General features: G+C 39.5%; 2 protein-coding genes across 10 annotated transcripts in view; both read right to left on the bottom strand.

Moving 5' to 3' along the window:
- Positions 1 to 250: 250 nt before the first annotated feature.
- Positions 251 to 9,755, bottom strand: ASB12 (ankyrin repeat and SOCS box containing 12). Of its 3 annotated transcripts, none has more exons than XM_043493103.1 (3): positions 6,995 to 9,755; positions 3,528 to 4,373; positions 251 to 1,546 (listed from the first exon to the last, which is right to left on the bottom strand). In XM_043493103.1, the coding sequence occupies exons 2-3, from the start codon at positions 4,315 to 4,317 to the stop codon at positions 1,413 to 1,415; spliced, it is 924 nt and encodes a 307-aa protein (XP_043349038.1). In that variant the 5' UTR covers positions 4,318 to 4,373; positions 6,995 to 9,755; the 3' UTR covers positions 251 to 1,412. The 3 variants fall into 3 exon arrangements, with proteins under 3 accessions (XP_043349038.1, XP_043349039.1, XP_043349040.1); XM_043493104.1 differs by having other exon boundaries at positions 7,019 to 9,755; XM_043493105.1 differs by lacking the exon at positions 6,995 to 9,755 and adding an exon at positions 6,920 to 6,988.
- Positions 9,756 to 13,717: 3,962 nt separating this feature from the next.
- Positions 13,718 to 23,193, bottom strand: part of MTMR8 (myotubularin related protein 8) — a 179,801-nt gene continuing 170,325 nt past the window's right edge. For 6 of the 7 annotated variants that reach the window (XM_038415414.2, XM_038415413.2, XM_043493099.1 and 3 more), the window contains 4 exons: positions 22,586 to 22,786; positions 22,019 to 22,147; positions 20,853 to 20,979; positions 13,718 to 19,916 (listed from right to left, as the gene is read on the bottom strand). In XM_038415414.2, the coding sequence (XP_038271342.1) occupies positions 19,623 to 19,916; positions 20,853 to 20,979; positions 22,019 to 22,147; positions 22,586 to 22,786 (751 nt within the window). In that variant the 3' untranslated portion in view covers positions 13,718 to 19,622. The remainder of the gene's footprint in view (positions 19,917 to 20,852; positions 20,980 to 22,018; positions 22,148 to 22,585; positions 22,787 to 23,193) is intronic. The other variant, XM_043493100.1, reaches the window with a different exon arrangement.

Raw genomic sequence — 23,193 nt, 5'->3', positions numbered from 1 at the left:
CTATCTGAAGTTGGGGTGAATGTTCGTGAACACTTGCTTTGCTGATTTGAGCCTCGCTAAGTCTAAGTCTGGACCTTTGTGTTATCAGCCAGAGTTGCATTCCCAACTGATATTGTACCAAATTTGGATTTACATAAAGCACCAAGAGGGCTTCCTGTCTCTTCCACTAACAATGAAATAGTATTTTACCAAACAGGCCTGAATAGTTTAATCACAACAATAATATACATTTTTTTAAAACTGTAGATTCATATGCACGCAACAGATTGGACGAAAATTCTCTCCCCTTAATCCTGCCTTGAGCCATCTTTAAGGAGAAGATTGAACAATTTGTTTGAGTCTTTAGAAAATTACACGTGGGAGGGGAAGAGGGCTCAGGAGACTGCATATGAAACAGAGCCTTTTGCCTCTAGGTCACCATTTCAAATCCAGCCCAGGATTGGAAGTTATTACCAATTGATGGCTGATCTATGGACAATGATTACTGTCTATATTACTAAGCATTTTCTCAGAGCTTTACAAGATTCAGAAGACAACACAATCACAGCCCTAGCTAGTGAGATAGTTGTCCATATCAGTACTGATGAGCCCCCTGTTTATCAGTCTCAGCAGAGGCCAAAGATTGAATGGCCACCTTCTGACCCCCATGGGAATTACTAAGAGTAAGGTATGTTAGTTTGCACTGCTGTTCTCCATCCACCTTGCCACAGCACTCTTTGCAGGGTGCTCCGAGGGCTCCAATCTTCAGATCTGACAAACTTCACTAGCTCTAAATTCACCCACACACAATTCTGATGTAAATCACAAGTCTAGCTGCAGCTCTTAGTCCCAGCTCAGAAAGGCTGAGGTGCACTTTTATAGCTTTCCAGGAAAGAGGTGCTTTTTAAAAAACAAGACAGATAACTACGTGCAACTAAAGCCACAACACAGAGCATAGACCAACACTCTTTACCCTATTGTACCTCCTGTCCTCTCCCCCATAAAAGTAAGAGGGAAAACCAGCCTTGTCTTTCAGGTTCTGGCATAGCCATACAGACATTTTTCGATTTGATTGTAACAAATAAGAAGGTGTAAGAGGATTAAGTTATGAGGATATAAAACCAAAATGATAGAAAAAAATCTGGTTTCAGTTTTTTATAACATTCTCCGGTCCATTAAATGCACTGCTAGAGGCAAGTTCTTTTCCATCTTCATTTACTGTTATCACCTTTTACCAGTTTGGTTTGGTTTGTTTCAATAAAGGCCAAGCTGCCTTTTGGATATGTAATTTAAGCAAACACACACACAGCAAGTAATGATGACTGAATCATGACTACCATGTACTGCATAATTGCTACTCCACAATGGTTTTTTATCAAGGTAGTCAACACATTACATAGAACTTTGTCTTCAAAACTTGCTCTGATCTTCCCTTAAGAGTGATGTTTGAGGTAGTTCACTAGCACAGGTGGGATCCCCAGTTGATCTATGGCACATGCGCTGTTGGTCAGTTTCAGAAGCTTTCTGACAGCCAGCCTAGACTGACACATCAAGGATTTTGGATGAGCTGCACAAGAAGGGGGAAGGGGAAAAAAGAAAAAAAAAGACTGTAAACTTTCAGGACATTCAAAACCTTCTACCTTAAGTAAAGAGAGCACCTAGAATGAGTCTTTCTCACAGCACACTCCTCATTCACTGTAATACGCATTCTGCTTGGCTTTTGACCAGCTGTAAAGGGACTGGCAACTGCAACATTTTAAATGAATAAATTGCATTGCAATGCCACCTGGGAGCCATATCGATGGGCATATCATGAATGATGATAGATACTGTTTCATAGTGGCATTCCTGAAAGCAGATGGGCTTGCATGGTTCAGGTTACGTAATGCAAACTGCCTGTCTCTGTGCTGTGAATTTTAATAAACTAGAGCAACCCGATCATCCATGACAATGACATTTTGCTCTAGGTAGGTAAAATTCAAATGCTTCTGGGATACAGCCTTTAGCCACATTCTCTCCCCCTCATGCCCCCGGTCCTATGGTCACACACCTATAAGCTCACTGAGGCGTCTGCCTGTCATTAAGGTACTGCATCTCCGAGGCACTATAGACACAGGAGCAACTTGTTCTGGAAACCATCTTCTTGTTATAGCTTTTCCCCTTTCAGGTTTTCCCTCAATGGCATGGGCATGGGGCAAGCTCCTTTCTGTGGCTTGGCTACTCAGCATGTGAAATGATGAGCTTAGCTCTGGGGGTTTCACAAGGGCTGCACCTATACTGACAATTTTAGGGCAGTCTCCCACTAGTACAAGTGCAGCTCTGTGGGATAAGAACAACAGTGGGAGAACCAGCCACTAGCATTCCCACTGGCGTCGCCTAACTTTGCTGAGAGCATGCTAGGTTGGTAAAAGTACCAGAGCCTTGTCTACGCAAGTCCTCCCACACTTGCTATCAATAGTGGAGCTGCACTGGTGGCAAATTCTGTTCAGAAGCACTTTGAGGAGAACATCAAGAGGATGAAGTTAATGTGTCTAGCCATCCTCTTCTCCCCCACCCCCATCTTCCATTCCTCTCCTCCCACATTCTCTTTCAGATTCTGGAAGACCGAAATACTAATTGTTTCTATGCATATTTCTACTCCTCCTGCTGCCCCCTCCACAAGACACTAATTGATCTAATGTCTGTACCAAACTGCTGAGATCACCGTACCTGTTCCCCCACTTTGGTACCTGATAATAACAGGAGGGGGGAAGGAAGGAGAATCCTGAGTATCAGTTTGATTTGATTCCTGGCCATACTGACTTTGATCATCTTTTCTTCCCTCAAGACTCTCTCTCACTCCTTGATGCAGTAACACTTTCTGCAGTCAGTTGGGTTGTGGCAGTGGAGATTTTCAGACCAGGCTATACTGATGGAGAGGAAAGTAACCCTCCTTTTAGGTACTCCATGTACTGAAGATTTGGTGGTGGGAGAAGGAAGGAAGAGAGTTAAGCAGCCTTGAATGCAGAGGAGTCTTGTGGTGAAGCTACGACAGGCTCATTGGCTCTTAATGTGAAAACTCTAGGTGACGGTGAGGTGATGTGATCTGATCTACACTGACAGCTATGTCACCAATGGCCTTATCTCTAAACCATACCTTCTTTAGTAGCAGCAAGTTTCTTCATTCTTCACCATGAAATTTATTCATTTAAACTTGCTGCTACTAAAGAAGGTATGGTTAAAACATTGTGTGTTTTAACCTGACCAACCAATAGGCAGACAATAGATTTAGCATGAGTTCATTTTTTTATCCTGAAGAATGCAACCACTTCTGGGGCAAAAAGTAGCAGTTAATAGCTGCCAGCAACACCACCCAACAGGTTAGGACAGGAAGTGAAAAAATACTGTGCCCACCTGAAAGTCCAAGGAAATTTAGGCTAGCAAAAAGCCCTTACTCAAATTGATCTCTAGTTGCTTTTTTCGAAACTGGCGTACTACCCAAGTGATGTACTATCAAAGCTGTAAGGCTAGTGCAAGTTTCCAAATCTATGGTAGTGCATACAAGTTACCTCTTTCCCTGATCAGCAGCGCCAAAGCCTCACTATTCGGTGAAATCTTATCTCCTGCAATGTTTGGTAAGTACACATTGGCTCCAAAATCAATGAGCAGTTTTATGAATTCACTCCCACAACCATGTCTCAGGCAGATTTCAAGCACAGTCTTGGGCTGCTTGATTCGTGCGATCATTTTCGTATCAGTGCAGTTGTAATTGGGATCTGCTCCATAAAGCAGCAGCATTTTAAAACACTCCAGATGTCCATAGACTGCTGAGAGATATAAAGGGCCAGAACAAGCTGCAGAGTTGGCAGCCCATTCTGGGACTCTTGCTTTAACATTGACTTCCGCCCCATAGTCTAAGAGTTCTTGCAGAATGCTGACATCTCCATCTCTAGAGGCCGTGAGCAGTGGAGAACAGTTATTGTAGATGCTGCCGGAAGGACTGGCCCCTGCCTCCAATAGTACTTTAACACAATCTAGGTGGCCATTACTAACAGCAGTGAATAGCGGAGTTTGCGCCTTCACATCTAGGCTGTCCACTTCTGCTCCATGAGTCAAGAGAACTTCTAAACTTCTCAGATGGCCCTTTGAAGCTGCTAGGCGAAGTGGGGTCCCAGGTACCCCCCAGCCACTTCTGCAGTTAATAAATGTTTTATATCTGTCTTGGCACAAGAGTTCATCAAGAGTTTGATAATCATCCTGGGATGCTGCTTGGTTCAGCTCTTGTCTTTCTCCATTATCATCTTCATTTTCTCTGGGCTGGAGCATGGAGAAGATTTTGGTTATATCCACTAGATTCATTTTTGGTTTGTCTCTTAAGTACAACTCTCATCATGAGCTGTGTAAAGCATGGAGTTCTATGGAACAAGAAACAGGATTAGGAACTAGTTCTAAAAACAGTCTCATTCCCTGCTTTGGGGAATCTCATACTCAAGTGGGGGAGCCTAAGGACAAAATAATTAATTACCTTATAGTCATTCCTTCTCAAATACTTACATTTATTTCCACACCAATAGGTCAGAGGAAAACCACACTCAAAGTTTTACAACAAAAAGATCTGGACCAATGCTCCAGTATGAGCATGGGCTGTGAAATCTCAATCTGCCTACACCCATGTAGGTATTCAGAAAGCAACAATCACTGTGGAACCTACTACTAACTCTTATCCTGGTTTTGTATGGATTTTTTTGAGGGTGAAGGAAGAGGGTAGTGGATTAGGCATGGAGCTAGGATTCACAAGACTTGGCTTCAGTACTGTCTTGTTGTATGGCTCGGGGAAGTCACTTAAGGCTAGATTTTTGGAAAAGTTCAGCATCCAACTGCTAAATGAGGCAGCTAAATTTAAAAAGTGCTCAGAACTCACCAGCTCCCATTTTTCTGAATGAGAGTTGTTGGGTGCTGAATGCTTTTGAAAATCTGGCCCTTAAATTCACCGTGCCTCAGCAAACACCATCTGTAAAATGGGAATAATAATGCTTTGCCAACAGCCACTTTTGCAAAGCACTTACAGACCTAGATAACATTCTCAAGCTTTAGGAGCTGGCAGTGTTACTGACATTTACAGGTACAATAGACAACCAGCCAGGACATTTTGTCAGTCTTGCAATTTTTAAGTGACTGGAAAAGCCATGTTTTAATTATTATTTATTATTATTATTATTTAAAAGAGAATTGTAGCACTAAGTAAAAATGAAATTCTAATTTAGGATTTTCAGAAAGGATCGTAAGGGACTTTCTGAATTAAATATGCAAGCAGCTGAATCTCTTACAGCAGGAATTTTCAACCTTTTTCTTTCTGAGGCCTCCCCAACATGTTATAAAAACTCCACGGCCCACTTGTGCCACAACAACTGGTTTTCTGCATATAAAAGCCAGGGCCAGCATTAACGGGTATGAAGCAGGGCAATTTCTTGGGGCCCCATGCCACACCATGAAGCTAAGTTGCTCAGGCTTCTGCTTCAGCCCCAGGTTTTGGGGCTCAGGGCCTCTGGCTTCAGCCCCATTCAGTGGGGCTTCAGCTTTCTGCCCTGAGCCAAAACGAGTCTAACACTGGTCCTGCTTGACAGACCCCCAAAACTTGCTGGGGGCCTTGGACCCCTGGTTGAGAACTACTGTCTTACAGAGCAGTTTTCCCTATCCCTGAACAGTGCAGCTCAACCAAGCGGCATTTACATTTGTCTTATGGGCAGGGGAAATGCCTGACAATTGTTTCTTTTACCCAGAAGCTGTAACGGAATATGAAGGTTTGCCATATGGGATCAGTCCATTGATCCAGTTAGTCTGGTATCTAGCCTCTGCCCTGGCCAATTCCTAATGCTTCTGAGGAATGTGAAATCCCCCACAATGCACCTGACCAGCTATGAAATGCTATAACTTAGGGAAGGGCAGAAGGAATTCTTGACACATTCCAATCCCAAAGCATCTAGAATTTCCTCTAACAGAAGCTGCGTCAGTAACAGCTCTATCCATTCCTTCTCCTAAATGATTCCTGCAAATACTTTTATTAGGAGCTGAAATTCTCTATTTGTCAAGTTAGCTGCATTATGCAACTAGTCTATTCCTTCAAACACATCTCTGACAAGAACAATGCTAACAATTGGATGATACCTACTAGCTTTGTATTAGGAAGTGTATCTACTTAGCGTAAACAACTGGAGACGGGAGGGAGGGGGTTAGTGCACCCTCCTCCATCCCCCAAAAAATTAGGGGTTGTATTAATAAAGGAAACGCTGAGTTTGGAACAGCAGCTCATTTATCTCACTTTATTAAAAGCAGACATTTAGTTATGATCCAAAACTATAAATTAAATTGACATTCAACGGCTGTTATTTTATTATTTTTAACTAAAGCTCCAATAAAAAAAAAAACACCTAGTCTATGCCCCGATCTAAGGAAGTTCCCATGTACCATTCCATCTTAGCAGCTATATTTTCTGAATTAGTTGAATCAGTTTTGTGGCAGTGTGTGAATCTATTAATCTGTTCAATCTGTATCTTCTAAACTTGTTTCAAACAAACAATTACTCTAAGTTAATACAGCAAGAAAGCCTTGGAGTTCTAGAAAAGAAACATAAAATTATACACAACTGATCTTTTAAACATAGGACTTGATTTGAAAGGAATGGACCGCTATACTTAAAGGAAAAGATTTTGAAAACAAAGAACAGCTGTAATATATACTAACAACAAATCAATGCATTAGAATAGTGTGCAAAAGCATCCATGCAGTGACACTCTTGATAGTGTAAAAACTGTAGTGAGAAACATATTTCATATAATTACTGAACAGAATAGCCAAAAATGAGATAATTGTCTATACATTGAAGCAAAACGTGCATGTTTGATCTTCAGATAGAGTTTGGTCACAGTTAATAGACTTTAACATCAATAGTACATATACTTACACATTTAAAGCTGTGGTTACCAAGTTACTTTAAAGTTGCCAAAGCTGCCTGGCCATCATTATGTTGCTGTCTTACCTCTGTGAGGTAGCTGATGCTCACCTAGTGCTGTGAAGCAGGCAGCTTGTCCAGTGCTAATTCTCTTTTACCTTTTAAAAAAAGAGAGAGACAAGATCTTCCCAGGAGGAGAAACCTCACTTAGGAATGGGGCACCAGCTCTGTAGAACTGGAGCAACGCAGGTGGTCACGCACACAGCTGAAATGCCACTAGCAGGGATAAAGGCCAGGGTGCTTGGACTAATTTTAGCCCCACAGGCGTTTTATCTTACTACTTCCATTCTTGGAAAGTTCTCACTGAGAAGGGTAAATATAGAGGGGTGGGATGGTGATGCTTTTAGGGGATGGAGGGAGAGACAATCAGGCAGATGCTATGGAGGGTTAGAACCAGAATATGAGCACAGATCAGACACACATTACATTTGTTTCATTAAATCCCTTCCAAAGTCAGTCAATTTTATGCAGACTTACTTGATTATTTTTCTTAACAACTAGAAGACTGGTCAGATTCCTGCCCTGGACTTGCAGCATACTTACATGTTAGTTACACCCAAACTGGCAGTTTTTGTGATCTCTGAATCTTGCTCCATGCTCTCCTACCATTCAAACCTATGTTCTCTCAGCCTCTAATCTCCCCTCTCCCCCAACACCTTTTGCACCTTCAGAGCAACGTGCCACTAATTTCCAAGCTTTCAGTTTGTTTTATTATTAACCTATGGAGAGACTGAGCTGACAACCGGCCAGCCCTCATTTCTAAAAGGAGAATGGTGTGTGTGGGTGTGTTTGTTCATAAGAGGAGGTTTTCATTATGCTTAACTGAAGCTGGTGTTCAGATATATGGACCAATATACACCCTCCTTCCCAACCACCTCTTTGGTATTACAAAATTAAAGTAAAGTAGCATGCAACAAGCCAAAAAATCTCCAGTACCTTGGGAGGAGGAGGATTAGCAGTGTTTGGACTGTGTTATCAATGGCTGTCAGCAGGCAGCAGTGTAATTTTATCTTAGCCAGTTCATTTTAAACCTTTTGGGGGTGGAGGGAGTAACTGTCTGACAGTCTGAAGCAGCATTATCAGAGCTATGAGATATCAAGAAATAAACCAAATTATCCAGGAGAAAGATCTCCAATACAAGAACTAAATCATGGGGCACTCTAATAAGGAAGTTTTGTTTTGTTTTTGTTTTTGTTTTTTTAAACCCTTCACCAGTGGCAGAGTCAGAATTAGTTTGTGCAATACTTTGAAAATTGTTAACTGTTATGCAACACTAAGATAATTACTACAGGAAATTTGAAATACATTAAAAAATGTGTAGACTTTCAGTCTATTTGGAATTTCACTAACTCCAAATATGATATAAAGCAGATTCTATTGATTGGAAAGGACCAATTTCCCAAAGCTCAGGAATATGGTGAACAAAATTGATTGGGAGGAAAAATAGAAAGAAAAATGTGAATGAAAATTGGGAGTTGTTTAAGAAGAGTTTATTGGATGACCAAGAAGCCATGATTCCACACCAGGAAAGAGGATAACTTGGGCTTTAAGCATATCCTGGTTCAATAGTAAAGTAAAGGAAGAAATTAGAAATAAAAAAGAAACATAAATGGGGGAAATGGATAGCAATCAATACAAATAAGAAGTTATAACGTATAGAAAATAGATAAGGAAAGCTAAAGAGATCAGGGAAAAAACTATATATAGCTGGCAGCATGAAGGACATTAAAGAATTTAAGTACATAAGGAACAAAAGAAATCCTAGGAATGGTATAGGCCATTTATAGGTAAAGATGATAAAAATGTTAATGACAATAAAAGCAGAAGTGTTCAATATTCTGTTCATTTGAAATAAAGTGGGATATTATATTCATATCACATAAGGGTGATAAAGTACTTCCTGGTTCATTAATAACTAAGGAGGATGTTAAACAATGTCTACTAGGATAAACATTTTTAAATCAGCAGGTCAGGAAAACATGCACCTACGACTCCTAAAAGAATGGGCTGAGGAAATCTCTGGCCTGCTGATGTTAATTTTTAATAAATCTTGGAATACTGGGAAAATTCCAGAAGACTGAAAGAGTGCTAATGTTGTGTCAATATTCAAAAAGGGCAAGTGGAATGACCTCGGTAACTATAGTCTCATTAGTCTGACATCACTCCGTGACAAAATAACTAAAAAGCTTATGTAGGATTTAAATTGATAAAGAATTAAAGGATGGGAATATACTTAATGTCAATCAACATGGTTTATGGAAAATAGTTTTTGTCAAACAAACCTGACTTCATTCACTGAAATTACAAGTTTATTTGATAAAGGTAACTGTGTAGATGTAATATACTTGGACTTTTGTAAGATGTTTGACTTAGTACAGCACCATATTCTGATTAAAATATTAGCACCATACTAAATCAATAAAGCAAATATTAAAGGGATTAAGAACTGGCTAACTCACAGATCTCAAAATGTAGCATTATTGGGGAATCATCACTGAATAGGAGTGTTTCTAATGGGGTTCTGCAGGAACTGGTACTACATCTGATGCTGTTCACATTTCCATCAATGATCATGAGGTAAATATAAAAGTACTGATGATAAAATTTGCAGATGACACTAGTTCATTCATCCTTACAAAATAAGAGTTGGTCTTGCTTCCACTGAAGTCAAGTGGCAAACTAAGGGCATGGCTATACTTTCAGGTGTAGAGCGCTTTGAGTTAAACCAGCCTTCAGAGAGCACAGTAGGGAAAGCGCTGCAGTCTGTCCATACTGACAGCTTCAAGCACACTGGCATGGCCACATTTACAGCACTTGCAGCGGCATTGGAAACGGTGCATTATGGGACGCTATCCCCACATGCAAGTGGCTGCAACATGCTTTTCAAATGTGTGGGGGGGAATGGAGTGTGACAGGGAGTGTGTTATGTGTATGTGGGGGGAGAGAGAGTGGGTTTGGGGGGGCTGAGAGCATGTCAGCATGTTGTCTTGTAAGTTCAGACAGCAGCAGACCCCTTTCCCTCTCTCACACACAGCATTCCACACTAATGGTTGCTTTTTCTCAGAGTAGATAAGCAGCCTGCTGTGAGAAACGGAGCTTTCAAAGGGTATATCCGCATTCCTGCAGCAATTCAAAAGCAATGACAAGAGTGGCCACTTGACTTAAGGGGATTATGGGACATTTTGGAGGCTGATCAGAGCGCAGTAAAGCAACACTTCGTTCACACTGGTGCTGCGGTGTTCCAGAGGGGGAACAGCAAATGTTATTCCACTCACCAAGGTGGAGTACCAGCAGCGCTGTAGCTGCAGAGTCAGAGCGCTCTATGTGCCTTGCCAGTGTGGATGGGTAGTGAGCTAGTGCACCCAGGGCTCCTTTATTGCGCTAAGTTGCAAGTGTAGCCAAGCCCTAACACACCTTAGCAATTCTACCATCTTATTTTATACACTTCTCCATTTCCCCCTTGCCTGATATAAATTTCCCCCCATATCCTGCCGTTTTGATGCTCAACTTAGATTGCAAGTGCCTCACCCAGGGGCTGTCCTTAATTACCATACAAAGCACCATGCAATCCCTATCACATTACATTTAAGTGTTATTTCAAGGGAGTGCTTGTGCCTATAGTTTGCACAAGTGTTCCATTTAAAGTGCAATTCTACTCTGAAGAGTGACTATATAAAAATAGAATCTTATGCCACAGATCTACTGACTTCAGTGACAAAAATAATTTCTAGTTCTTTACTTGTATCATCTCTGATTAGCCAACACAACTATGGAAGAATGAACTGAAATCTATTCTCTCTCGTGTATCAATGGAATTCTTAAGTTGCACTCAGCTACACCTATGCAAACCCACTGAAGACAGGTAAGTGAGGATCTCATTTGGCCCATAGAACATTTGTTACTGGTGTTGACATGCGGGGGAAGGAGGGAGTTTTTTTTAAACTCCAAAGCCCAGGTTCTCAGAAAAAATTTGAACTTGTAAACTGAGCAGATTTGATAAAGAAATTGAAACAGGATGGGTCAGTTTTAGAGAAGCACTGTTCAGAACAGAACTGCACTTTACTCGATGCTATGAACTCCTGAGCAAAGGAGTTTGTGACAAACCCCTTGTTCACTGTTCCAGGAAGCCCCAAGTTGAGGATTCCATATTTCTCCTCCAAACAGTTGATAGCTTCACTGAGAACTCAATTCCACTACCCCACCACACTTAGAGTGTTCAAAATATTTGTTTCTATGCATTTTTATTCTGCATGTAAATTGTTACTAATCCAAGATCTTCAAATTTGCCCGCTAAAAGATTTGTAGCTCAACCTTTAACACTGTATCAGTTTGTCATTTTATGTAGTCATAGAGCCTTAACATTACACTTGTCATGTAGCTCTACTGCCCCTATTAGTTAAATTTCAATCGAACACTGAATCCCTATAAAAATTACACTACCAGTAAGAGAGGAGGAATATTAAAGGCTCTAAGACTGTGAAGACCACCCAAAGAGAATTAAACAAATTGGGTCACAAGATTTTGGATACTTTATAGGCAAAAAAAATCTTAAGTGGTTTATTTAACTTAACTGCTTCCCTCTCAAGTAATTTTCATCTCAACTCAGATTTAGTTAATGTGCTGTATTGACAGAAAACAGCAGATTTCATTTAAAAAATTAAATTTCAATTAAGTTTGCTAATCGCTGTACTTTTAGTTACTGCAAGGTATCTTTAGGAGAAATCAACTCAACCTAACAGCTGATAGGAAAAACAAGGCTTTGACAACATACCTACAACACCTAAAAATGGTATCTGCCTCCTCAAAGTTTAAGATCACATTCAATGGTGAAGGGAAATTATAAATCACCCACACCAAAGAGTTGTCAAATAGACAATAAGCTTCCCTGACATGTAAATTACAGCCTTATAGACTCAATTCAATTCAACAAATCCTAAGAAAAACCTAACGTAGGCAAATGAAGAATTTCACTGACATTACCAGGAATATTTAAGATTACTAAAATGAGAAAAATCTTAGAAGCCTGCAAGGATTTAGAACTCCCACTTGCCAGGAACATTTTTGCCTTAGGATACAGACATAGAATTTGCACTTTCAAGTTCCACACAGCAGTTGATACCATTGATCAGGGGATGACTAAACACAAAGCGGCCTTGGGCACATTTCTGAGAATCATCTACCTTTGGCATTTTTCTTTAGCCAGCGTCTTTGACTGGGGTGGGACTGCGTTGAGGCAATTTAAAGAAAAAATGATCTTTAAGTAGGATCCCAAAATACACAAACTTTGCTGTTTCTTAACCATGCCCATTGCTTGTTACTATAATACATGTTCTACTAATACCTGCCACAAATTAACAAATTTTAACATGCCCACAATAAAGTTTGCGTGCCGGTGTGATTTCATTTATGACCTTGTGGAAGTTTCATTGCTCAAGTAATTTAAAACTATACTGGACAAAACTCTGGAGGATGTTCTACAGAGAATAGTTCCTACACTGCCCCTGCGGAACGTACGTATATGAAAGAAAATGGACTAACTGACTTAAGGCTTTTCTACTTCTTATTTCTAGGATTCTTGGAATTTAAGAAGGGCTGTTCAATTAAAGCCGTGTCATTAGCTTCATCCAAAGCAGCAGTTTCTAAGATTTAAATGCATCTCAGGTTTCAGAAACCCTAAGTTCAGAAATCTCTTTTCAGAAAGAAAATAGTAACCACTTGATCAGAAAAAACAGCAGGTGAAGAAGTGTGAATCTGCAGACAACACAGTAGGTATGGAAAGAAAGCTGGTATCTGCAGAAAGCTACAGAAGCTTACACAACTGTGGAGAGAATTTAAGAGGCACTGGCTATTATACAGGATTCTTGCCTAGGACAGCAAGGCAAAAATGGTGGGCTGGACACTTAGGACAGAAAAAGAACTAGAGCCCATACTGGATTTAAAATTTAAAAAGGAGTCTATATAATTATCTTTAAATAGCACCTCCGTCAGAAAGATTCCAAATGTTATACACAAACCGATGTCCAAATCTATTCAAATAAACCAGTTCAGATATCACTGAACAGTGGCCACTGGAGCAATACACCGCAACTGACAGAAGAACTGCTATTCAGAGATCCAGGCCCTGTGGAACTGGGAATGTGGACTCCAGTTCTTGCAGGATCAAACCTCTAGTGCTTTGAGCAGAAATACGACATTTCTTAAAGAGACCTGTTTTACAATGAGATCCAGGGAAATGAGCTGCCAGGATGGGACAAGACCAGAGTTTAGAGAGCTGCTACTAAAAATTTGCTGAAAGTCATCCGAATGCCATTTTCTAGGGAGTCATTTGTGTCGAGAAGGTTGTTTTTGATGGAGGAAAAGAAATCATTAAAGTGTGTTTCTTTCTAATATATGGAGGAAAGCTGAGCATCACTCTGGGATAGTATGAAAATATGGACAACATGTATTGTGATGGTTAATTGTGTTTCATTAGTATCATTCACCACGGATCAGACAGACCTCTATTGACATTGAGTAGTACCTTATTCTGCAAGTAAGTGCCACTGAAGCCAGTGGGACTGCTTGTGGAGTAATGTATTAGTCAGCATGAGCGGGGGTGAGGTATAGGGAGGGAAATCACACCCTAGTTAGGTAACGTTTGTGATTTCTAGCCATCTGCATTGCTTTGGCATTCTAATATTTTAAATTTAACCCACGGCACGAATTCACAAGCTAAAAAAACTGACCAAAGACAGAAACATCACACAAACCTTTACCTTAAAAATGCAAAGACTTTAATTTTATTTTTGTAGGAAATAAAAATAAAATTGTAATGCAAATGAAGTGTCTTGAGCCAACCAAATGCCGTTTGAGACAAGAACACAGTGCTGCTCTAGACATGGTACAAAAAAATGTTCAGCAGTGAATCAACGCAGCTTATGCACATATGCAGCTTCAAGGAAAACAGCACATGGACTTTAATCATACACATTTTTATACAACTGTCCCTCAAGAAAGTACATTAAAGACAAAATACTAACAGACTTACAGAAATAGCAAAAACATTTAAAGTTTTGAGCTGACTAAAACACAGAATTTTAGAGAAGTTCCTACAAAGACCAACTCATGTCTAGTATAAGAAAAAAGTACTTGTTGTGCTCTGTTTACAGATGACTAGATCCAGTGCTAAGTGCACCATTAGTACACTACTACAGTAATACAGATACATATATACACACACATGAATGAATGTTATGAGAAAAGACATAGGCTAAACATTTTAACCTAGTCTTTCTGCATTGCTTTTACAATTTGAAGACACCAACGGATGCAGCAGCACGAGTGGTTTTAATACTTACCCTAACAAATCACACTGACTGCAATTGGTACTGAGTTGGGTACAATTAATACTACAGATATTTAGGAAAACAAGGGTTTTAACACTGCCTGTTGTGAGAATTTGCTTAATTGTGTTAACTGAGTGATGTATAAAGTATTTTAATTAAAACAAAAACTATCACATTCGGAAAGGGCTTTCCCCAGCAGAACATGCCTGCATGTGATGGGAACAGAACGTAAAAAAGGATCGGCTTCAGATTCACAATGTGCATTAGTCATTTCCACACAAAGAATCTGGTCACTCATTGCAAACTGGGGATGGAGGGGAGAAAAGAGATTAAAAATGAAAAAAAATTTATTTTTTTTTTTTGCTTCCAGACCCAACATAATGGTCATCCCCCATATATTTCTTATTGAATAGTATCAAAAAACAGATTTTTAATTTATTGCATAAGTCACCAGCTCTAAAACTTGAATGGAAGACCAATTGTTCCTGAATAGGGTCTGATCCTGCAAAGTGCACAGTGCCCAATGCTCACTGACCTCAGTGGGAACTGGAAGTAGTAAGCACCTCAGAAGACTGGGTCCAAAGCATATCTCCATCTGTGACCGAGAGTCAGTTCAAATGCACAAAGGCAATTGTATAGGTCATGATCCTGCAATGTGCCAAACTCTCTCAGCTAACTGTGGATATCATTAGGCATTGAAGGTAGCAAGCATATCCAGGAGGCACTCTGCACCTTGTGGAATTGGACCCATACAAGTTTAAAAAAACAAAAATGTCCAGCTATTACTAGCAGTCTCCTTCCCTAGTCAGAAGGACTGGCGAACAAAACCAGCAAACACTCATTCACCCTCTTCCCACTTGGAGTGTTTTTTCCTATGCATTTTATGGATGGAATTCCCTAACAGCAGAAATACACTGCAGCTAGACAATGCCATAGGAAAGAGTGTATAAACCACGTTTTGTTTACTCTAAAAAAAGGGCCAACTAGAACTACAGCAGCTGTGACCCAATTAAACATTCCCTTTTTTCTGCCAAGCAGTGGAGAGAGCATCACTGTAAAGAACAATTTTGCAAGACAAAAGCATAATTTAAGATTCCAGCATTATGAAGCTCATTAAAATATTCTGAAGAATGTGAAAAAAAAGCCACATTGCACCTCTTCCATCTCAACATCTAAAGCATGTTAGAGTATCTACAGCTTCCTTAGGACCAACACATTTTACAACCAGATACCCACACACATTGTAACACTATCAATTGTAGCATGTGAAGTGAGAGACTATATACAGATGTGCAACCATCAGAATTTCTAATTCAAAACACAAAAAACCTCCAGGAGAGAAAACATTTATACAAACAAGAAACCACCCACTTGAAATAGTTCATTTTCCAGTTATACAAGTCAGAATGGAAAGAGGCATGTAACACTGTTCCGTTTACAGCTCCAGGTAAAAGTAGTCTTGACTCAATACACGCAGGCCACTGACACTGGATAAATAAGTTACAGTAGTTTGTCTCCTATAAGGTGGATTTAAGACAACTGCTTAGTAACAGTTTTTAGATTTCCTGTTACACTAGTAGGGGCCCTATAATCAAATCACTCAACATTTTATCAGCAGGCAGGACATTATAAACATAACATAGGCTTCTGCAACCATTTTGAAAGCAACAACAGGAAGCCAATGCTAACAATAGGAATCCAGAGGACATGCTGCAGTGCTTTCAACTGCCTTTTATTTCTGAAACAGAAAATCTTCCTCTTGAATGAAAAGCTTCCAACTAGCTGGTCTTCAGATAGTCCAACAATGTTACGGTATCAAGAAACTATGGAATCGTTCCCATGACTACTACTTTACTGCGCTCTGATTAGCACTATAGTACAAATGATTTCTGATACACACTAATTGTGCAAACATACATCTTAACAAGATGAACTTTGTTGTAAACAGTTTCCCTTTTTAGTTGAGTTTTACATTTTGAAGATTTGCAGCCATGCACAGTTTTGCTACTGAAATCAAAACCAAGATTAAATGCAAAGATCACTATCAGTATGTAGAGTAATCCTGCCAGAGCTGCATGCACATACTAATAGCCAAGACAAGAATACAAGGGATTTGCAAAGATGTCAAAATGTCAGATTGTTCTAGATATAATAAAGGTCACAATAAATCTATGGGCGGTTTAGAAGACAAGGTACTGTATGAAGACTATAAAAACATTTTGCAAAATTCTTTTGTACAAAGATTAATGGTATGGCTAAATCCAACAATAGTCAGTGGAAATTGTTTTTACACACACAGCATTGTATACAATTGTCATTAAAGATCACATAGAAGAGTGCTGAAGTTTAATATAATTGGTCCTGAAAAGTACCTCTACTGGCCTCATGTGCAATTTCAAAGTTCTCAATTTCAGGAAGGCCTATGTAGGGTTTAATACACCTCTTCTCCTGTTCAGAAAGGAAAGACAAGCTACATCTACTGATCCTTTTGAAAAGGGCTCAACCAGAAAAAAGTGCCAGTGTGAAATTAATCTCTTATGGAAACTGTTGCGGAGAGGCAGAAGGAAAAGAAGTTCCCATTAAAATACAGTTTTCCATGGAAATCTAAAAAAGCATTTTGAGCCATGCATACACTTAGAATTCTGGAGTAACAGACTGAGATTAAAGGTGTTTCCTTTATATGTAAAACAACTATGTTAGCGTGGCAAGCATGAAAAAAGAGGTTAGCATACAGGGTAGTTTTGATTTTAGGAGTTGGGCAGAGCCCCCTTCTCTTGAAGGCAGAGGGATTCAAGAGTGGATTTTCCTCTCTTGAGATGTGGGATTCATTGCCACAGAAATAATGCATTTAGAAGTGTTAAACTAAAAACACCAAGATATTAAATGCATAATCATTTAAATACAGTATTTCTGGTGTATATCATAACTTAACATGTGTAGAAGAGTGGCTTTTTTGTCCCTAACAGATCTTTTCACCATCAGAGTTCTGTATTTGATGTGCTTATTTACAGTGTTTAAACCATTTAGATACTATGTAATTACCTCCCTCATATCCTGAAAACAAATATTTTTATTTTTAAATCAGACTAAAACCAGCTTGCTTTAAAAACTGAAAAATCCACAAATGAAGAAAAAAAAAAGAAAAAAAGACTTAAAAGGCTTGTCCTCATTGCCATTTTAGGCACTATACATTCTCTGTCATTCACCTTTTTGTATTACGTATATTGTGATCAGACCCATAACAGGATATTTTCTTGCCCAAACTGCAAACGAGATACTGAGAGTAATACAGTCGGCATAAAACCAGAGCTAGTTTCCTTCTTGCTATTTACATAGTTTTACTCCCCCAGTCTCTACACATTGATCAGTTTGAACACTAAAAATAGCCTGTAGTCAGTTTCACATTCACAGTTGTATGCTCTACAAGGAGGGCTGCTGCATTTCATATTACCACAGGGGAATGTCTGAACTATTTATTGAAATATATTTTTTAAAACTTTGAAAACATTCCTATTTGAATTAGGTTTCCATAAATCTAAAACTGGGTTTCAAGACCAGTACAAACTCTAAAACTTGAACCAGAGGAAGCAGAAATATTTTCAGGACAATATATTTCCCCAGAAAAGTTCAGTACTGATGGAACACTTGTTTCTTCTTATTGCTGGGTTTTTTGTTTGTATGTTTTTACCCAATTTCTCCAGCTGAATTTACTGAGATTTAAGGAAGTCAAGTACTTGGCAAACACCACAGTGAGTCCATGACTCAGCCAGAATTCTAACCCAGGGAGATTTCCTCTCCTTCCCCCCCCCCCCCCCGCCCCCAAATAACAAGATGACAATCCCCAATCACATTTTTCACCTGTTTTACAAAATCAGAAAGTCCACTGTCATGAGAGGTGCTGCTTATTATAATTAAAATCTTTTTAAAAAGTTGCCTGTCTGAATGCAAATTACTGAAAGGTAGGCCAATGAGAATGGAGACTATGAGCAGTAGGATCATCCCTCTTTGGCTTTACCAGAACGGGAGCTGATACATAGTATTTTGTGTGTATAATGGACTTTACCATGAGAGATGCTGAGCACCTGCAACTGTTACTAAAATTAATGAAATGCTTGTTTTGTTTTAGAGGGGGGGAAAATGAGCTTGAATGTCTTCACTGGAAATGGAATGCAAAGTGAGCAGAATTTGCATTAATGTTTTAAGATCAACTATTACATTCTCAATTGACACTTAGGATGTGCTGTGAGGCGATCATTTTTAGTCTTAGTTTTTAACAACAGAAATTCATTGCATTTGTTGTTGCTGCCTTGTTTCTAGGTTTGAGAGAAAGCATATTTCTAGGTCAGAACAAAAAGTTATCCCCTTGTTGCAAGACCCACGTTGGAAGGATAAAACAAGAAAAGTTCTGGGGTAAATTTAAACATTTCCCTCCTTTCTGGTTTGTAACTCACAGGATTTTAGGGGAAACTTCTTCACCACTGTCAAATGCAAATACTACAGTATGTTTTTGTGTGGTTCAAGAACATTCAATCAAATAGGGATAGGATATTCTAAGACACGTTTGAGTAAAGAAAAGCTAGTGACTCAGGTGACCATCTGAGATCCTAGGAAAGTTGGCAGCAGGGACATATACAAAACGGAGTTTTAAAAACACTGACCACAAAAGAATCATGTACTAAAGCTGCATATTACAATAATAAAAATTACATTGTCGCGGTTGGACATTAAGATGGTCGCAGTAAAAAAAAAAGGCACAGTTCCTAACAAACGTGCAAAGGAAATGAAAATAATCAGCCTCTGCTACCATGTAGGATTCCATGCAGAGCATCATTAAACAGCTAAGAAAAGCCTTTTTAGCATATCCACATTTTAAGGTGAACTAAAATGGCATTTACATCCTTTCATTACCAAAACCCAAATCACATCTCTCCTATCCCAGTTATAAATACTGTGTGATATTAACCCTCCATATCAAAGTGACCAAAAGCATCTTTGTACTCTGAAAACCCAGTAATGGAAGTCATCTTTAAAACCTGGTAGGAGAGACCACATTTTCACTGGAAAATGAGGTTTATACTCTCAGTTAAGGTAGCCTTCTAGGTAGCTCTGCACGCACATTCATTTTTTAATCTGTGGTGATGCAACCCAAACTAAAGGTAAAATCCCTTCTCTAGGTTGTTCACACACCTCACAAAGAACAGCCCCTCCACACATACACATTAACACTTGGCTGTACATGGTTGAGGCAGCTATGCCTTCACAGGGCACAGATTTTGCATACCTTACTGCCACATTTGCATGGCTCATACAGACTACACTATAAGAACTAATCACTGGTGCTGCAGCTTCTCTTTTTTAGCGTCCAATTCTGTAACTTCCATGGTGCTGTTAAGGTCAGGAAGGACATGGTTATTAGCAAGGTTCTCTTTGTTCCTTTGGTCCCGATCAGGCATGATGCCGACTTCCTCCACTATGGCACCATTGGTCAACAAAGCAGGTGGTTCACTTTCGTAATCCTGGGGAGTGTTCAGCATTGGGGTTTTCGAAGACTCAACTGAGGCATTTACAATTTTAGATAAGGAGCAAACTTCATCTGGCAGGGGACCATCTAGGAAGGGCAGCTTCTATACCAGCAGAAAGGAATTAGTGAAAAAAGATTAACAAAAGATGAGACATCCTAACACCAGGGCCTTATGTTGAACAAATGTTAATAGTCTTGAAAACACTCTCATATCCACCAGTTCCTGAGCACTGCATCTCCTAGGTCAATGCCTCTTTTGCAATATGCACTCTAGTATATTGTGTGAAATCTGTATGCAACATAGCATTTATAAGAGTATCAGGGAAATGGCTTTTCTTAAAACAAAGCGTGTTTGAGCTAGCAATTCTACAATTTTCAGTATTCATGCTAATCTAACAAAGGACTCAAACATCACTTCACTAGTCTATTTTTAGATGTCTAGTCATGTGCACAGAAAGGAAATCGTAAGCATAGAATTTCTGCAATTTAGCAATTAAAAGCTACACTGTTCTTTTTCTCTAGGCTGTATAGAACAGAGATAGCTATGTACAAGTTACAGATCTTAAACAGTGGATCTACACTGTGAATTTGCATCCTCCTTTTTCTCTGTACAACAGCTCAAAGAAAAGAAAACACTTCTATATTTAGCAAAATTTTCTTTTGTTACTGATGAAAGGAGATGGATTAATTATACTAGAGATTTAAGTGCTTTGTTCTCAAGGGGTGGCACAGCACACGCAGCAACAGTGCTAGCTTCTCCCATGTACCTCAACCCTGTTCAGGAGTGGCCACTCTACAGTGGGAGAGAATGTGACCTATTTACTCTTTGGTCCCTCTGATATGAGGGAGTCAATTGTAATCGGGTTGTAAATATCAAGTAAACAAATTACCTAGATATATTCAAACAAGTGTTGGGATTCCAACGTGCGCTGGATTTGCACCAGTCACCTAGAGATATATGGCGCCACTATCCTAGTCTCAGACATATTTGCTCAGATCAATCATGCCATTTTGTACATTATCCACATGCAGGACTCACGTTTTCCAGGTCAGTTGCATTGTCCTCCAACTTTATCTTCTGGCTCATGCAGTTGAGGAGATGGTCCAACACACACTGCTTTGGATGCATCCCTTTGTCAAAGCGGTTATACATTCCGCACCAGAACCTCAAGGACAGAAGGAAAGGGAATTAAAAGATCTGCTGTACTTTGTTGCTTGTGACAGAAAGCAATTGTTCCTGTTTAAAGAAGAGATTTTCCACTAGTTCAGGCTCCACGTTTACTTAAAAACCTAAAATCCTAGGTTTTATAAAACCTAATATGAATAGACAAGTTTTCATGAAGTTTTAGAAGGGCTAAATAAAAAGTTCTGAGGATCTACATATTCTTCACCATGCCCAACATGGTCCAGAGGATAGCGTACCAGACAAGGAGACGACCCAAGTTTGCTCTGCAATGGATTGCACTGTGAGCTTTGACAATTCAATGAATGTACATACCTTTAACTTTTCCCATCTACACCCTCATTTCCAATGTACCTTGACTCTGCAGTAATACTTAACACTTTGAGATCTGTGGATTGAAACAGCATTGTGCACTAGTGACTGAGAAACAGGAAGTGAAATTGACCAATGCAATTGTACAGTAGTGCCCAAGGCAAATAAAGATGAAAAACAAGCCACAAATAATAATAAAAATCCATTTGATTTTATAATAATTTCAGCAGCAACAGCATATTTGTGTGTATCAGCAGCACTTTAACACAAGAATATCCCTGTTTTAAAATAAATATATATATAAAGGAGGTAAGATAGATATATATAGATAGATAGATATAGATATAGATATATAAAGCTCCCAATTTATTTTTAACAATGTGTCCACTCTCTCTAAGGAAAGCTCTCAGAGCTGAAGTGGCATATATTTCAAATTATTCTTATTTTTTTCCTGTAACAGGGATGTGGCTACCTGGAGATCAAATATTTAAAATAATAGTACTTGCACTTATTTAGTAAATACCTATCAATTTCGAACTGCTTTACTAGTTGGAAAGCATGGTTATCCTCATTTTACAGATGAGGAGGTGGAGACACGCAGAAGTCAAGTGACTCATGCCAGGACACATGGCAAGGCATTTTACTTATCACTTCCATTCCTGTGGCGGGGAGAGGAAAAAAAAGTGTCCCTACTCCAGTAAGTGACTTACTGGAAACTGAAAGGTAGAGTGTTTGGCTTAAGCTCCTTGTAAGCTGTGAATCCCTTATACAGAGGATTCCTGAACTCCTGCTTCTTCTGTAATAGGAAAGGCCACAGGGAATGGGTCTTCTCAAAGATCCTGTCAATTACAAAAAAAAAAAAAAAAAAATCTAAATCACTAACAGTTACGAACAGTATTAGTATAATTCTAGCTGCACTGTTCAAGATTTGAGTAGGGCTGCATAGAAGATATTTATCCTTTCTATAGTGCAATTAGTGCACCTTACAAACACACACTCCAGTGCAAGCCCTGGGGAGCTGATAATTTAAATTAGACAATGGAGGGAGTAAAGTGAAGGGGAATAAATTGACACCTGCAAGTTACTGTGGAGTTGCTATTTAAAACACAGAGTTTTGGGGATACATTCCTCAATAGATGAGATTAAGTCTTTCACACTGCAGAGCACCTGCAAGAATTAAGAGAATTTATCCCTTAACCTTGACTACCTTTCCAATTAAATTTAAAAAAGGGTTTAAAGAGACTTCCAGACCTTTGCCCCATGAACTGCCAACTCACTTCAGAGCCTCCCGTTCCCTATGGCAACTCCCAAGGAAGTTGCCAAACTGGCAGGAGTAGACATGGTCATGGATTTCGAGGAGGAACCGCTCATTGAATTCAAATGCACAGGGAAACTGCTGCATGAGTTGCCAGACACATTCAGCGAACTGAGTGAAGACAGGGGACACTTCCTTTGCATCACCATCGAGATGGCCACACCTGGAGAGTTAGAAAGAAAGCTATGAGGTTGCATCCTATAACATTCAACAATAAGGGAAACTCTCTGATCATCATAGGACCTGGAGAGAGAGTAAATCTTTAGGAGAGGCGAGCCCAGTGCTGGGCCCCCAGTAAGTCACTCTATATCATGTATGGTTTAGGTGCCGAGATAGCTGGCGCTGAGGTAGACAGTACTGTCAAGGTAATCAGTACTGAGGTTGGAAGGTTCTGGGGAACACATAACTGAGGCATTTGGTACTGAGAGCAGCAGAGTCCACCAATTTAGTGGGGATCACATGTCCTGTCTTGGAGGTTGATACCAGTACACTGGAAAGGTCTTGACAAATGAGTTTGTATTGTGAATCTGATGACTCATGTTTCAGTTTGCTAGGTGCCAAGGATGGTGA

This window comes from Dermochelys coriacea, chromosome 9 (assembly GCF_009764565.3).
Source record: "Dermochelys coriacea isolate rDerCor1 chromosome 9, rDerCor1.pri.v4, whole genome shotgun sequence".
Classification (NCBI taxonomy): Eukaryota; Metazoa; Chordata; order Testudines; family Dermochelyidae; genus Dermochelys; species Dermochelys coriacea.
Note: the sequence above shows the minus strand (reverse complement) of the source record. Positions and strands in the feature narration are given on the sequence as shown.